The following is a 17,054-nucleotide window of genomic DNA, read 5'->3' on the forward strand; positions in this document are numbered from 1 at the left end:
CTCGACCTCTTGAATATTCATAGATATAAGAGGACTCAAGCTCAGACCCGTCCACCTTGTATTCATCCACATTTGTATATATGTAAGAAGGGAGGGAGGGGGGGGCGCGGGGTACTAAGTAGTACTAGATATCTAAACGGGTTCTGTGGGAGAGGGGGCATGGGGGGTGGAGGGTGGGGGGGGGGGCTGTTTTACACTAATTTCTTTATCCCTTTCACAGGAGTGCCATGTTACAAGAGAATTCCTGAGGCGAGCCAATGGCCCGATAAATCTGCCGGAGCCTCTCTCTCAATTTGTCTCCGTGGAATGTCAGCTGGCAAGCGCCCAGACACTGAGAACCTCTTTTCACAATGCGCCAATCTAACAGACGAGATCCCATGTTGGAGCTGCAGTACAAGGGACTGGCACGGATAAATTGCCACGTGCCTTATCTAGGTCTCTTTATGTCTAACTGTCTGAGGTCTTGCTCCTCAAACGGCCCTTCGAAGGCCACTTCCTCCCAGACCTGGCGGTTAACCTGAACGGCTGAGTGGGTGACATTGACAAAATGCAGGTGTCACCAAAGAGGAACTCGTGATATGACACAGATGCTGTGTCAACCCGTCTTACTGCATATGACCCACAGTGTGAACAGAAATTGTCCTGTTTGGTGTCATTCATCACTGTGTGGCACAGTCTCCCACATAGCTCGGTCCAGGTGGTGGAATGGCAGAGTGGGAGAACAGACCATGTTTGTGTGAAGATGCAACAACTATCGCTCTCTTTTTCTTTCTCTCTTATTCCCTCCCTCCCTCCCCCTCTCTCTCCCTCTTCAGTCAGACTGCTGTAGCACACTTTGTACTCTATATAAAGGTTGTAGGTTAGCAAACAACAAAATTCCTTTCCACCTGTACCCCTAAATGAGTCACCAGTCATGAATTCATTCATTTATTTATGTACAGTTTATGCAATAACAATACATTCAAACTGTATGTCCGCAGATGGATGAAATTGTTCTTTCTCAATCAAGATTCAAAGTTTTTAAAATCTCTGATTATATAAATAATTCCGCTGAAATTAGGCTTCACATTCAAATGATGCAGGACAAAATAAAAAAAACTCTAAATGAATTGCATCCTCTCCTCTATCACATTTTCTACACAGCCAGCCACACTAGCGTATTTAAGGGGTTCATGTTACTGCGTGACAGTTGGCATGACAGTAAAAAAAAGGCATGTGCCAAGCGGAGCTGCCAATGCTCAGCATGGCTGGTTTTAATATTTTAATGTGTTTCATTACAACAGTATGGGCCAGATAGCCTCTCTGACGTCCAGACAATTGTCTGCAAATGAACAAGATTACATGACAAGCCCTGAATGACAGAGCCATCCACTGCTGCCTACCCTCGCCACTTATCTGATGGTAGCCTAGCAACAGATCCCTGACCTGGCTTTGACCTCCACCCGATAAGGTCAACACCTGAAGGCTCTCTCATTGGAGGGCTGGCTGAGAGAGAGGTGGAGCTTGGGGATGTAGGGGAGACAAAGGACTCACAGAGCAAGGGCAGCCTCCTCTGCATAGAGTTCCCTGCTTCCTGCTGGCAAAAAAAGGTTCAGACAAAAGCATGCCAGATCTCTTTACTAGGGTTTGTTAAACCTGTGTGTGTGTGTGTGTGTGTGTGTGTGTGTGTGTGTGTGTGTGTGTGTGTGTGTGCGTCAGATGCAAGCCAATCATATAATGCTGGTAAAGAAAGAAAAAAACGGAACACGAAAGCACTTGCCAGTGCAATGTCCCCTGTAGCCAATTCCGACAGCAGTACCTTGTTTTACACAGGGTCAAAAACATCCATGAGAAGAAAAAACAGCAGCTGTAACTTGTTATAATGAAAATTATTGTGGTGGCAAACAGAAAAGACACTTTATGAAGGAGGTACTGAATGTGAAATTAATCGACCAGAGCGACCCACCCTTGATAGTCATCCCCACTTCTTCAGTATTTGTCTGCACACAAATCTCTCTCGCTTTACCAGCAGTGATATGGAAGTTAATCCAAATTGTGATAGTGGCAATATCCTATTAGACCATGGCAATAAAATCAAGCTGAGACTGGTAACACATTACAGATATCAGGACATGTTCAGCACGCTCCATTACAGTACAAAGTGACATTAATCAGCGGGGATCCTCTTACACACACATGGACGCATTAAAACAAACATTCAAATCATACACACAGATATGCACAAGCCTAAAGTGCACCTCAAAAGAACACACGTTGTGAGAGTTGAAGTGCTCCTTTATCTGATATTATTTCAAATTGAGAGAATGAATCAGATAAATGCAGGCATATTGTAAAAACATGTATATAAAGCAGCCAAGGGCAGACGGGTGGACATATGAATCGCTGTAATTATTATATTATATATTATAATAATTCTTGCTCACAGAGCCTCTGGATTTAAAAAAAGTGATTTTGAGGAAGCTGGCAGACAGTGTTCCTGTTCTAGTGCTTTGTGACTTTCTGTGAAAAATTTATTGCAATTCAGTTCGCAAACTGCTTCAAATGATAAGAGAGCACTTTTTTTTTAGGACTGTGTTCACAAGGAGTGTGCCTCTAATCACACTGATTTATTTAGTTCGACAGGGCTGCATTTATACTGGGCCTATCTCTTTCTTTCTGATGTGAGTATTGGCGTTGGCCCTGCGGGGATTACCATTCAGCCTGTCAGGTTTGGCACTGCTAAAATAACTCTGGTCCCCGAGTTGAAGGACCTTCGCTTCCCTCCAGGGCCTTTCGCAAGACCTCTGCCCCAGTTCACCCAGGCCAACCTATAGGCTCCTCCTCCGTGTATGTGTGTGTTTTTGCACTGGCGTCTTACTGCAGGGAAACAGTTGAAGGTCAAAGGCCAGGAAGTTGGCCACCTGCCTCTGTCACTTCAGTAAAAGTAGTGGTAGCAGAGAGAGGAAGTGGTTGCAGAGAGAGGAAGACATGACAGATAGAGAAAGACTGTATGTGTTTAGGTTTTTGTCTGACAGTTGGATTCACAAGAAGGTCAGATGCACAAGAAGGTCAGATGGGTTATAGCATAACAATCCTTAAATAAGTAAAACATCATTGCAATTTATGCCGCATCCTCGGAAAAAAAACAGGACTTTCGAATGGTTTTTTTTCTTCCCACTGAGCATTTGTGTTGACCTTAGTGACACTCAGTTGATCTGATTTGCAGACTTTATGTCTGATTAAAGTAAACAACTGCTACAGGCTTTTGAGTTTCCTAGGACCACTGCAGAATAACCTACAGGGATCTCTTCGCTGGTATTTGCTGGAGGCGACAACCCTCCTCGCTCACTGCATTAAATGTGCCGGCCGAGGACGAGTGCATAGAAGGCCAGAGGGCAAAAAAGGGTGTGAACCACCTGCTTCTGTCACACTGTCAGGATGAAGGCGAACGAGTGCAAATAGGGTGAAGTGTGTGTGCACGGTTGTGGATATTGTGTAGAAGGGGGACAGGTGGCACACCGGACAGCACTGGCACAAGACACCCCAGGATTTATCACTCGGCGACAGTCACGGCTGGGCAGGGGACAGATGTTTCTGTTTACCCCGGGGCAACATCTGACTGGGCGAGCCCAATGTTAGCCTGGCCAGCCTTGCCCACACAGGGACAGGGACTGAGAGCATAGAGGGAAGGAAGAAAAAAGAGGCAGTGAAAAGGAGAAGAAGAAACCGGAGGATGTTCAGTTGGCCCCCGAGGCACAGAGGCAAGTTAGCTCATTTCTCTCCAGTCTGCTCCATCCTCCGCTGAAGCACCTGAAACTCATTTAGCCTCCACTAACTGTTGTGCCACTATAGGGAACCATTTTAATAAGTAGTAATAATGCCGACTGACAATATGAGCAGCTTTCAAAGCAGGGAACCGCATGCGCCAGATGTAGAATATACTCAAGTTCTAATTGAACTTGAGTATATTCTACATCTTAACTTCGTTAGAAACGTACACCCACGCGAACAGCTCTTATTGTGGTGTTATTTAGGGGTTTACGGGGGAAAGCCATTTTGAATTAGCCAATAGTATACAGTGTTCCAGCTGGGAAATTTGAGCGCCGCCCCTGGTAATAAAGCTGGAGCACTCTTCCCCGGAGCACTGAGGAATGACCTTTAGGTTCAACCCCCGGCTGAGGTCATGGCAGTGTTGCCATGGCTACTATCAGCAGACTGCCCTGTTGCCAGCATTACCTCAGCTGCCTGGCATTGTCAGGGTCATAGAACAGGCTGTGACCTCCCTGTGGTGACCTAACTAAAAAAACACAGTCAAGACACTTAAGAGTCTAGTATCGATTATTTTTTGTTTTTGAAAATGTTTAGAGGAAATGTGCAGAAGTTTAGGATTTCTACAGAGATTTGCATCTGAAATAATGCAATTCTGGTAAATTGCAGTCTGGTAAATTAATTTTGATATTACATGGAGTTTGCGATCATTAATTTAGACCCAATGTGGTGTAATAAGCAAAGGCTTACACAGAGCAAGATTTAGTATTGGTTAAGCCGTCCGGCAGGACAATTTCTGCTTCCCTAGGATTGTTAATATGAAAAATCTGTCTGCATTAACTTCACTCTCAGAAATATAGAAATCCGCAGATCTACGACATTCATCTGTTATTTCATCAAGACATACACACTGTATGCATTACTATGATTTAGTGGGATATTACAAATCGTGTTCCCCCTGCACTGCATTTTATAAACACGGTCACTGATCTGAACCAGCTTTTAAAGAAATCTTATTTCTAGCATATTGTATTTTATTTTTAGCTTATTTATTTTAGCACCAGCATAATGTCACAAACCCATATATGTTGTGTAATTTGATTGTTGTACCAGCAGAACTATAGCAGATATCAAAGTACTTTTCCCCTGAGTGCTTAGAGAACTCATCTCGAGGTCCTGCCATATGCATATTTTGTGCTGACAGAAAAAAGACAATGTGCAAGAAATGCAAAAACCAAAAAGGATTTAACCGTCCCCTTGTAGCAGCTCATCCCCTCTTTGGTCAGAGCAACTGTCCAAAGACCATCCATCTGCAGGTAAAGGTGAGAAACACAGCTGTCTAGACAAACACATTCAAACTATTAAGATTGTAATGTCACCCATTAGAATATTCAGTATCACAACCCAACATTATCCTCTCCACAAATGAAAAACCTAATGGGATGTCTTAATCATTTCATGCAGGAGATGCAATAAAATATTAGTCCTTTCTATTTGTGGAACATGTTTGTCCACTCTCCTCCTGATAGGCCCCATTTAATCATGTTGTTCTGTTTCCTAATTAGCAGAAATGCAAAGTGTCTTTGTCACCTGTGGACAGCCAAGAGGGCTAATTTAGGCTTTTCACTAATTGCCACGGTAACGAGCCTCCTGCGCCTCCGCTGGGGGTGGGTGGAAGGCATGGCAGGAGGAGGACTGGAGGATGGAAGGATGGAGGGATGAAGACACAGCTCTCCTCACACACAGCCGAGGTGTGAAAGAACGCGGCAGGCCAACAGAACGCAGCTTGGAGGAGTCCAACAGCAGGGAGTGGGGGACAGCCTGCGCTGTGAAAAAGCCCCAACACCCAGCTGAGAGGGAGGAGGATTCAGCTCTGGCCAGTTTTGGTCTCTCAACTTTGATGAGGAGATGACTACACTGGGTTTGATAATTGCCGGACATTTTTCTGACTCTGGCTCCTGTTATTGTCCCCACCTGATTTGACACTGATTCCCACACAATGTACCTTTTTTATTACTGTTCTTTTTATAGACACATTGTAGGTCTAAGTCAGCAGGCAGTTTTTAAATTAGCAGCTTTACATGTATGAAGCCTGTGTGTGAGACGTGGGGGCAGCAGGAGGTGATTAGAGATAAAAACTAAATAAAAAAATAGGATGGTGTGATCATGATTATTTTTTTGTTATTAATCAACTGTTTTTCCCCCTCATGCAACTTTATAGTTCTGAAATCATGGTGAAGTGGCAGCCTATAGAAGAAACTTTTTGGCAGAAAGAGCGGATGAAATAAGCCTAAAACCTGAATTGTCTTCATCTTTAAGTATATACACACCGTGGATTAACTATCATAATACTTATATAGTTTGTATTAATATTAAATTACATATGTTGAATATATGTACGTTTGAAAAATCAGGGTGTAAAAATGTCATCCAGCCAATATTAACCCACACAAATTCAGCTTATTTTTATTTTACCTTGCTGCAATTGGGATTCGTATCTTTAATTAAGATACATCTTTTGTTATGCTTCATTGTCTATTTTGCTAAAGCCAGCGAAATGCATCCTCAACACGCCTCTGCATTATGTATTCATAGCGTCTAAATTGACGTGTACGTTCATATTTGTATCATTCGCATTATTGCATACATTATTATCGTCACTCGCCATTCTATTATTTTTTAAGTTAATTAAATAGATTCCGTTAATGTAAATCCACTCGATCAATGCGGTCCCTCTGCTGATTTATACAGATTTTTTTTTCTTCCCCAAATACATTTTCTTTTCAGCAATACACCCTGAAAGCTCGGGGGCACCTTGTCCGTCCGCTGCTCTCGGGGGCGAGCTCCTCCAATGTGTGCCTGCGCGCAAGAGCGTGTACGAGTGTGCGCGTGAGCGTGTGAACGTGTGTGTGAGTGAGTGAGTGTATGTGTGAGTGCGTGTGTGCCTGCGCGCGAGCGCGCGTGCGTGTGTGTGTGTGGCTGCTCTGCTGTTGCTGCCCTTTGATCCCTGCATTAGTGTTAGTTAGGGGCTCGGAGACACACTTGCACCGAGAGCAGCCATAGTCAAGACACGGCAACAACAACAGCGGCACCTCCTCCGCCTGTGTTCCCATTCCCCAACAATACACTTTAAACCGAGGAAAGCCAGGTGCACGACCAAGTCCTTGCCATCACTGGCGCCTCCAGTCTCAATGGGAAAAACCTTTTTTCTTCTTATCCCTAAACAAGGACGAGAATGTGATTAAAAACGGGGGAAAATGCCAAGGAGGAAGCAGGAGCAACCCAAGCGCCTGCCTTCACGTAAGTCCTTCTCTCGATTTGTTCCATTTTAACGGCTCTCCGTATGTTTTGCGCAGTAGTTTAGGGTTAAAGAGGTGAAACAGACAAAAGACTCGGCGTAGGTTATTTCTCCCTTTTTAGGTCCGAGCGAGGCAGCCATGTTGTTGGCGATGGGTAACGGTAGCTAGGCAGTGCGTGGATAAACGATACGTGGCTTTTTATTAAGAGTAGAATCGATGAGAGGTCCGGTTCCGCTAAAGGTTGCGGTCAGTTGGCATGCGTGTCGGTTGCGTGTGCGAGTTATAACGGCCGAGCATCGGCGGTTATGTGTTCGCCACTGCTATGTCGCTTTTCGGGTAGAAAGGGGAGGATCTGCGAGTCTGGCCGCAATAAAATGAAGGGTCAGTCGGATCAGACGAGCCGGAGTCTGGCTCCCCGTACCCTGGTGTTCCTAGTTAGCAACAGCGCTATCTAGCAACGCTCGGTAAACTTCGTTTCCTCGGCGATAAACGTGTAACTTTCGCCTCATAGTTTTGCTACTCCGAGTCGCGGAACCGAATTTGTTGGCGCTTGTTTTTTGTCGACTTAAAAAAAAAAAAAGTGTAGATTTTCTTTTCTTTCTCTCCCCCCCCCATCACTCCCCCCCCCCCCCACAAACTCAAGCCGATATCTAATTTTTTGTTCTACCCCTCCCAGTCTGCATGCAGGCTATGTCAGAGCCATGGTCGGTCACCTGAAGTTCAGGGTTTTCTCCCCCCCCCTTCACCATTGCAGCCATTCATTGCAGACAGACTACGATCAATAACGCATTTAGAAAAAGGGAAGCGACAGTTGTGCTTCCACTACGTTGCTGGAAATCAACGCGGTGCCGCAGCAGAAACGCATTGTAAAGCCCGGGCAGTCTGATTTTGGTCGGAGGTTGATCTACTTTTGTACATTTGACCCTCCGTATCTTGGATGTTCGTATTGTGCTTTATCAGTCCAGATAATGAAAAGCTGCGATAACACTCACCGGCCACTAGAGGATTGCTCAGACGGTAGTGGGCAATGACAACGATCATTAAAGGATTTATCCCGAGAGTGACATTTCCTCTTGATCATTTTTTGCTCAATACATGCTTGAGCAAACAGCTCAATTAGTCATATTGGTATGCAAATAGGATGAATAATTGGGTGATTCATCTTAAAATCAACCACGGCTTGATGCATTTATCTTATGACACTATCTTCTTCGTTTCTTAAATGTCAGACTATGCCAGCTGTTCATCATAGCCATTCACCATGAAAACAGGCACGAAGTTGCATCTCTTCCTCAGTTTTCTTACATCGGTTTACGTTTCATTTCATCGGGTTTGAGTAATGAATGAGCTCCTGCTGCACCTGTCACACTGTAATATGCCTGGCACATTAACTCAAATGTACATTATGGAGGTATTATCCATGTAGCGTCACACAATATAAACAAATGCTGTTTTTTTTCTTTTGGTAGTGATATATTTACTGATCTACTGCTCAGGTGTTTGACCTATGGTTGAACTTGGGAAATAGCAGGGGTTGGCTTTGAGGCACAGAGGTGGAAACTGGTTGACAGTATTAAGTGACTGTGTTTGTGTGTGTGTGTGTGTGTGTGTGTGTGTAACTAAGTGACAGAGAGATTTTGACAGTGCTATGCAACATAAGGAGAATGTAAGCTATATGGTTGAACTGCACATAACATGGTCATACATATATTTTTCTATATTATATTGTTTATATTGCTAGAACAGAAGACAGTGTTCATTTTGAGAACTTTTTCACTGAATATGTTTTTCTCATCGGTTTGTTTGGAGTGCAGTGTATTCATGAAATACATGCAATTTTCAGAACCTGACTTTCAGTTCTTTGTTAGTGAGATTCAATCACTTGTTTATCATTAGATGCAGAGTCCAATACAGTTAACAGTATGGCCCACGGAGTCTTTGAGCTGTACTTTTTCCTCCCAAATAGGGAAACAAACGCATCTTAGTTATTGTGTTACAGGGCACTAACTTTTAAAAGTGGCATTGGCATTTGGTCGCTGCCACCGGAAATATGGTTGATATTTATAATCGCATCATATTTTGAGTAATTAAGGTATTCGTCAGTTATACATCTGCCTAATAATGAAAATCTAACAAAATAATGGTGTTTTATTACATTCTGCATCATAGGGGTTATCTGTTAACATGTAACTGTCTGTTCTCAATTCCTGGAATTCAAAGTTCCCATTGTGAAGCTTTTGTTGTGTTCTTCATAGATTCCAAGATTAGCTTGTCCATCATCTCAACTTTTAGAGATGACCTCCAATCTATCTTGATTGATTTTCTTAGACGTCTGACTCCCCCGTCACATAAAGCTGAAGAGACTGGGTGGCACCTTTTTGCTCTTCACTGTCCCAGTATTTTCTATAAGTCACAAAGTGGTTGGCAACCAAAGGCCAATAATTGGTTGCCAAATCATCAAAATGGTTGCCAGTGGCAACCCTTACTGTCAAGCCCTGTGTTGACATGAACACATGTATAGTCTGTAATGTATTTATGATACGACTTATTATAGCAACAGTTAAATCCATTTTATTTTGTTGTCTAGGTGACATGGTATCATGTTTTAGCCCCTACTGTAGGTGCCTTACTCTTTCAATTGAAACGGATTCTCCATTTCAACATTGAAATGTTTCTTTAAGACAATGTAGCACATTAATAAAATGGTCAGAGGTTGTATTTCTTAAAGCTGTGTTAAATAAAGCTGTATTCACACAGCGTCCTCATGCTGTCTGGATGACTCAAACGCAAAGTCTAGTATTTTTCGGTCTTTTAGGCAAGAACAGCAAAGATAGCCCATGTCAACCTTTCAATTAATCTGCTTTTGTAATTGGTCTGGAGCAAAAATAGCCTTTACCCAAGCATATGAAATCATGTCCTCCAGTGTCGGCACTGTAGTGGAGCACTGCTGCCCCTGTGTTTCTGGGTTGAGATGAATGCCTTTTTTTTCTGATTTACGAGTTGTTTTCCTCCTCAGTCAACAAACAGTCACAGGAAAGTATGAATTTGTCAGAAGCTTTTTGCGCTTTGTTTCAGATCTTCCCACTCTCGAATGGAAGTGTCACCTCATGCCATTTGCTGTCAGTCAGTGTGTTTTCATTATTCAGCCAACAACACCCTGGTGGTCTGCCAGCCAACAAGCACAATATCAAGCTTCAAATCTCTTCATCTGTGGTGAAAAAGGGCAAACTAATACACTGGCTGTAATGCTGGGGGTGCTTTATCGTAGTACAGACCCAGATATATGGGTCGTGTTGCCCAGTGTGTGCGCACTGTCCTATTGTCTGTGGCACAGCTTGTGAGAGGAGACTCTTCCTTAAGTGTGTGTGTGTGTGTGTGTGTGGCACGCACATGCGAAAGTGAAAAGTGTGTTTGTGTCTGTGTGGGTACATACGCCAGCTATAGAGGTCACTACAGTATGGTGCCTTCACTCTGACAAGTAAACATGACCTTTGGTGCCACAATGAAAACTGCCATTCTTTATGACCTTGCAGTGTGTTATTGTTTGAGTACTTTTTACGGCCTTATTAGTTATTACGCACTCTTTAAATTTAGGGTTCGTGAAAACGCCTGAAAGGAATGTTTTGTGTTTGTGACTTTAAGATATGTCATTACAAAGGTCAAAACGGGCCTAAATATTCAGTGTCATTTTGATATATTATGTTTGAGAATGTTCAAATTAGAACATGTGTTGTCGTTAGATCAAACAAGTCCCCTTACGAGTTCTCAACCAGTTGTGATTCCTGTCCTTGGAACTAAACTGGTGAGTATGATCAAAATATAGACTGAGAGGGAGTCCATATCTTAAGGATCACAACCTTACGTGTATTGGGTGGGGGGGGAGACATTTGTATTCTGCTTACTTAGCACCCCCCCCCCCCTCCCCCGGTAATCTACATTTGAGATGGAGAGATTTTTAACATTTCTAGACAGATATTGGCTCCTCCTCTATACCTAACTGTAATGGCGGGTCACTGGCTCCCTTCCACTTGCTATGATTATAATGACCTTGGTAGGGCTGGGGCTTGAAAAACATTGGATTAAGGGGAGAGGAAAATTAGAGGAGGTTTCCATTTCGCTCTTGGCATAAAATTTGTGGGCAATTTCTGCCAAGAATTCCATACCTCACCACTACGTCTGTCCGTGTGTGCCCCCCCCCCCCCCTAGTTGATGGGGATTGGGTGCTCTGGCGGTGTCGGGCGAGTGAAGCTCAAGCGAATAATGATACACAGGCTTTAACTTAGAAATGAATTAAAGGGCAAGGGAAAGGTGGCGGATGCTCCGCTCACCATACACTGTAACATAGAGCGGAGAAACCTGCTTTCGCTGAATACTCAATGGCCATACTGGACATTGTCTTTTGTGTTTTGCGTGATGGTAAATGAAAACACTGATGGGAATAAACAGGTAGTTGGATACGGTTTATTGGGCCTGGCGGAGCCTCAGGGTGTGGATCTTCTACACAAACGCTAACCTCATTTACTACTTTGGACAATTAGTCAGGCCGATAAGTGCTGGGTGGTTTATCATCATGATGTCAGTGATACATTTCATAGTTAATTCAACTTAAAAATAAATGTCACTTAAGAATCAAAGCTATGGGGCGGTCTGTATGTTACCCAAGAATAACGCGTAATAGGAGTTTTCTCACAATTACCTCTCACATTCCCATTGAATAATTCATTTGTATTTGAGAGCCCATTTATTTCACACAGCACCTTGTAGCGTCACTATAGAACTAGGCTAACGCCTGAAATTGGAAATGTAATATTGGGGAAGATTCTTGTATGGTGGAGACTATCGCAACTTTTGTTGGTTAAGTTGTCTTAAGTGTCCGGTACTTTGTTTACCATCACATTGCTTCTAATTGTTGAAGAAGACTCCCTGTTGTATTTTACTCTAGCCAGATTTCTTTTGCCATTCAGGAATTCAAGGCTACTTCCCCAGTCTTTACAATAGTACAGAGAATATAGCGTTGACGTCGAGCAAACTTCTAATAATTGTCGTAAATCCACTTTGTGTTTAAAGTGCCCCTCTAGAGATGTCAAAGACCGAACCAACTTTCGACCATCTTGGAATAGAATAATATAATAAAAAAGATGGCAAAACTAGTTTTTTATGTTTGAAGATTCACAACTGTGTTATTTCTGTGTGTAGTTTTTGTCAGAGTGATAATGGCATGTGTGTGTGTGTGTCTATATATGTATATAATCGTTATACCATTCAGGACTCAGTAAGTGCTGTGAACTTAAAGGTGCAGTCTGTGTCTACCATGTTCAACCCTCAAGCTTTGACCATTTTTAATACATTTATTTGATTGTTAAATATTATTATGTACCATAATGATAGTTTGACAGACTAGATATTTAATCTAAATACTTTTTGACTACCAACTGAAATGGGTTCATAGCACCAGTTATCAAAACTGTCAAATATAAGTTGCTACTGCTTGGTCACATTCTGGGTGTAGTTTACTTCTTTTTTCTTCACACAAATGTCTTTCTTTTATTCCTTTTGGCCTGTTTTTTTGTAGGTATACAACTGTAAACACTAAACATTGATGCAGCAAACAACTTCCAAACAGTCCTGCTTCCAGTGATGGTTGAGAAAACATTAGAATACCCACTTTTTGCAATTGTACAAGTTGTCTCCTTGCATCTTAAAAAAGTTAATGATGGTACTCCACACCACAGATTAGTTCAAATTGTACCATTTATAAAAATATAACCTAATATGGTCAACTTTTAGAATGTCAGATGAAATTGTTCAGCATCGGGCTACACGTTATTTAATTGAATATCAATGGCGTAAGTTAAAATAAACTGTAGAAATATAATTTATTGTTATCCAATCATTTCAAAGTGCATTTTCTGAGCAGAAAGTCCTCTGCAGCACAAATCAGGTAACGGTGCTTTCCCTAATACCTCCAGTACAGTACCTGCCTGTCTGCCTGGTCTCAATCAGATCCCCCTCTGTGTGGAATGGAAGTGCCTCAGCCTTGGTAACGATTTTCCCCGTGTTGACAAGTCACAACATGGAGATCTACAGCTCGGAGAGCAGCCCTTTGGCTACGCAGAGCCCTGCTTGCACTGAGTAATAGCAATCTCACAGGAGTAGCAGGCTTTCAGCTGGCAGCAGTTCATACGGAACAGCTCGCCGGTGCAGCTGGGAAAGACAGAGCAGAGTGGAGAGGGAGAGAGGAGCTGGTGGTGGGAGCAGTGGAGATGGAGGGAGGGAGGACGTGGGGAGGAAGAGCTGTTAAGAGCTTTGGGCGGTTTCTCTGTTGTTGTACCACACAAGTGCATCCAGGCCCTGCAGGACAAGCCTTTAACAGGCATGAGGGATGGAGAGCATGAGAGAGGGGAGGAGGAGGAGGAGGGGGTGGTGGAGGAGGAAGAAGAAGAAGAAGAGGAGGAGGAGGTGGTAGTGGTCTGGGGAGCTGAAGCCGGCCAGTCGTGCCAGACGCTCGCTCTAAACAGGGATGTGATTTATTGTTGGATTCCTCTCACGTTTCCCTCCCAGAAAGACACAAACATTACATTGTACAGAGATAAAGTACTTCCTAAATTGTGACGGGAGAAAGACCATCGCCTGTGGGCTGTGAGGAGTTCTTTTGAGCATGTGGTGCATCTTTAACTAGTGCGTGAAATTCAACGTTTTTATCATATGGTGGCATCTGATTTAAGTTTCTTTGGCTCTGGATTATTGATATTTGTCTGTCCTCACAAACCTTCTGCTTATATATACTATTATATGTTAACTGTCCATAAAGAACCAGTCATTCAGTGTAGTTCATCAGAGTATGGATACTTTGCTAGGGCGCAAAATTAAAATGGCTTTTGGCCAACTCGTTGATCTTTGTCGCCTTCCCTGAATGCACTCTGCACAGCGCAGTGCTATGCGATGACCTCACTTCCTGTGTGGGTAGAGTAGGGCGAGAGGCCTTTTACACATGCACACATTCTCTCGCTCTCGCTCGCTCGCACAGCCTGGCTCCAGTTAGCCTGTAGCTAACTCCTCTCGGTGTGGAGGTGTTTCCACATTTAGGCAGTCAAGAGCACAGCACAGGCTCATGTCTTTAACTAGCCGCACTAACAGCCGTGTGTCTGCAGCTTTTTGGGAAGTAGGATCAGTTTTATAGGGAGATTAAAAGTACAGAAGGGGGGGGGGATGTCTGTTACAGACACAGGATAGTAGGACCATCAGGCAGTGACAGCTCTCTAGGGAAACAATATATCACCTCTAATAGGAGAGTGGAAGTGTTTGGCTCTGGGACAAAAATCCTGAAGTTAAAATTATTGATGTGATGTCATCTCGGAGAAAGCCATTGTCAGTGCCGGGCGAGGTTATTTATGATGCTGAAAATGCAGGTGAGCGTCTTGACTAATTCAGTGTCGTAGAGGAGGCTTCCCTCTTTGCACAATGTGGTCGTGGCGTCTCCCCGTGCATTAAACAAACGATGTGGTGCAGGCCTCATCCTTTATTGCCATTGTTTACCAAGGGCGTTTGGTCACTTGGTTCTGTCCTTGTGATGCTAATGAGATTAGCTATTCACTGGGTATTGCATTCTGAGTCAGGAGCCTTGTAGCTCACGGTACCTATATGGACCATAAGCATGTGTGGAAACAAATGGAGCTGTGCTAATTAGCGGACTAAGATAATTAATAAATGGATGGTTGGAGGTAGCAAGTTATTCTAAAATCAACCCAATCTGTTGGCCAAGCTCACAATTGCCAGTGTGTTGCCACTCCCCGTGAGTGTTTTTGAATGGGGGCCATGTTGGTTCAGATTGTCATGTCATTAATCCCTCGTACTCTACAGGGGAGTGGTCAGCGGCAGATGTATTTGCGCTTCCTCCAGAAGGTTTTCCAGATTAGCACAAATCCTCCCAGAAAAAACGTTTAAAAACCTCGTTTGGCACGCACAGCCAGACTTTGTGCTCATTGCTCGCCAAAGACGGCCATCCCTGCCGCTACATCTCATTCTCTCTCTGACTCCACTGATTTTTTTTTTCTTTCTCTCATTTTCATCCTCCACCTTGTGTTTCTCAGAGTTTAGCCCCATGTCGATTTGGACAGGACAGTGTAATTGTTTGGAAACTCGGTTCTGTCATTTGCATGTAGCAAGCAGCCACTTTTCCAGTTTCAGTGGTTTGACCTTGTTCTACCTGCCAGCCAGAAATGAGATCATCAGAAAAGTAGACGAGAAGCTGACATCTCTCCTCCACCTACCCATGGCTTTAAGTGATGGTTGTCATAGCAATCATTATGCCACAGAACAGACTCAGTGGGTGAAGGATGGCTTTGAATGCGACAGCCTCAGGTTACAACCTGGTTATGACAGAACAGATAGCCCAATGAGGGTTGGTTGCAGCAGTACACAGGCTGAACAAGCTAAATAGCTGCATACATCGCATGTCAAGTTCATATAGATGTCGGGTGGGGGTTAAAATTACTGATGAAATGTCTTTATATACCTTGAAGAAAAGCGAGGCAGGTATTGGTGTAACAGAGAGCAGCATGGGGCGAACAATGCCTCTCGTTCCCATCAGCTGCCCTGGCCAGCATTTAACATGGAGATTGGAAACGGAATAAACTCCCCCCCCCCGCCCGCCCCATTCTCCCTGGACCTGCATGTAAATGAGGTTAGCGGTTAGCATTTCCTGCTGTGCCACAGCAATTCTTCTCCCTCTTTTTTCTTTTTTACAATTTAAAAAATAATAATGGCCTGAAAGTGCTCCCCCCTTTCCAGGGGTAGGGACCAGGACCAATCCTGATTAGTGTCCCTGTCCTAAGTGACAGGCTAAAATCCAAGCAGGCACTGCCTTGGGCGCCTCTGCCAAGCAGCCGTCAAAGCAATACCACCATTAAAAAAAGGCATTTTACCCCCTCCCCCTCAATTCTCGAGATTTCCTCCCTCTTTCGTCTTCCTCGCTCCTCTGCTCATTCTCCCTCGCCATCCATTCTAAGTGTCTTTAATACACACGGCCTCCATCGCTCTCACACACTGTCCCCTTACATACATGCATGCACATATAGAATTACCTCTCACTCTACCCCCACCTCCCACCGGACCTTGCTTTGTATCCCTGGGTGGACTGGCTGCTATAGAGCCGAGTGTCCCTTTTGCCAGTCGGGTGATTTACAAACAATACATGGACGCTGTACACACTCCCACCTTCCACCCTCCCACTCTCTCTCACTTCTCTTCCACAGACACACAATCACCTCTGTGAGGAGCTTCGGTATGCCAGAAAACAACGCAGCAGGGTGATGGCCTGTTCTTTTTGCACTTGTTCCAAAGAATGTACGCCGTCTACTCGAGAACGCTGGCGCGACATCCACGCCGTGGTTGAACGAGGTTACATGGTCAACCGGAAGACACATTGCTGGGATCTGACTAGTGTTTCAAGTGGCCTCATAATTAGTCGTTTTTAAAAGCACAGGAAATGGTAACCCAAGTTGTGTTCAAGACTATTTTGCCTGATGGAAAGCGAATGCACGAGGGAGTTGAATTAGTTAAACAGTTGCAGGCATATGCTAATTACTCCGGGTTTGAGAAGAGGAAGTTGTGAACAAATATGACTGTTTTGGATTCTTCTGGATTTGTTACCATGCTGTAGGAAACACTGTACACGACACCTCGAAAAACAAACACCGCAGCACAGCATTGATCTGGTAACGTCGATCAAAACGTATTGGTACCAAGCGCATTCTAGGTGAGCAATCCAGCATTGGGCATTTATGGAAAAAGAACGTGTGTTGTTGTGAGAGCTCATGTGTCGGAGGCATAATTCCTTTCATATTTCACACAAGTAGAAACACTTAAGTTTTTGCCGACGATATGTGGTGTTTTAAAGTGTGCTGCCTGTATTCAGTTTCACAAAGAGGGATGCCACCCACATGCGCCTAATCCTATGAGAGGGAACGGCTTGAGTCTTGATGAATATAAACGGCTCTTTCTCACAGA

General features: G+C 43.8%; 1 protein-coding gene across 1 annotated transcript in view; it reads left to right on the top strand.

Moving 5' to 3' along the window:
* Positions 1–6,739: 6,739 nt before the first annotated feature.
* znf827 (zinc finger protein 827) overlaps positions 6,740–17,054 on the top strand; it is a 62,825-nt gene continuing 52,510 nt past the window's right edge. Inside the window, exon 1 of the mRNA XM_056408367.1 lies at positions 6,740–7,047. Within this exon, the coding sequence (XP_056264342.1) occupies positions 7,005–7,047 (43 nt within the window). The 5' untranslated portion in view covers positions 6,740–7,004. The remainder of the gene's footprint in view (positions 7,048–17,054) is intronic.

The sequence above is a fragment of the Pseudoliparis swirei genome, chromosome 24, assembly GCF_029220125.1.
Source record: "Pseudoliparis swirei isolate HS2019 ecotype Mariana Trench chromosome 24, NWPU_hadal_v1, whole genome shotgun sequence".
Classification (NCBI taxonomy): domain Eukaryota; kingdom Metazoa; phylum Chordata; class Actinopteri; order Perciformes; family Liparidae; genus Pseudoliparis; species Pseudoliparis swirei.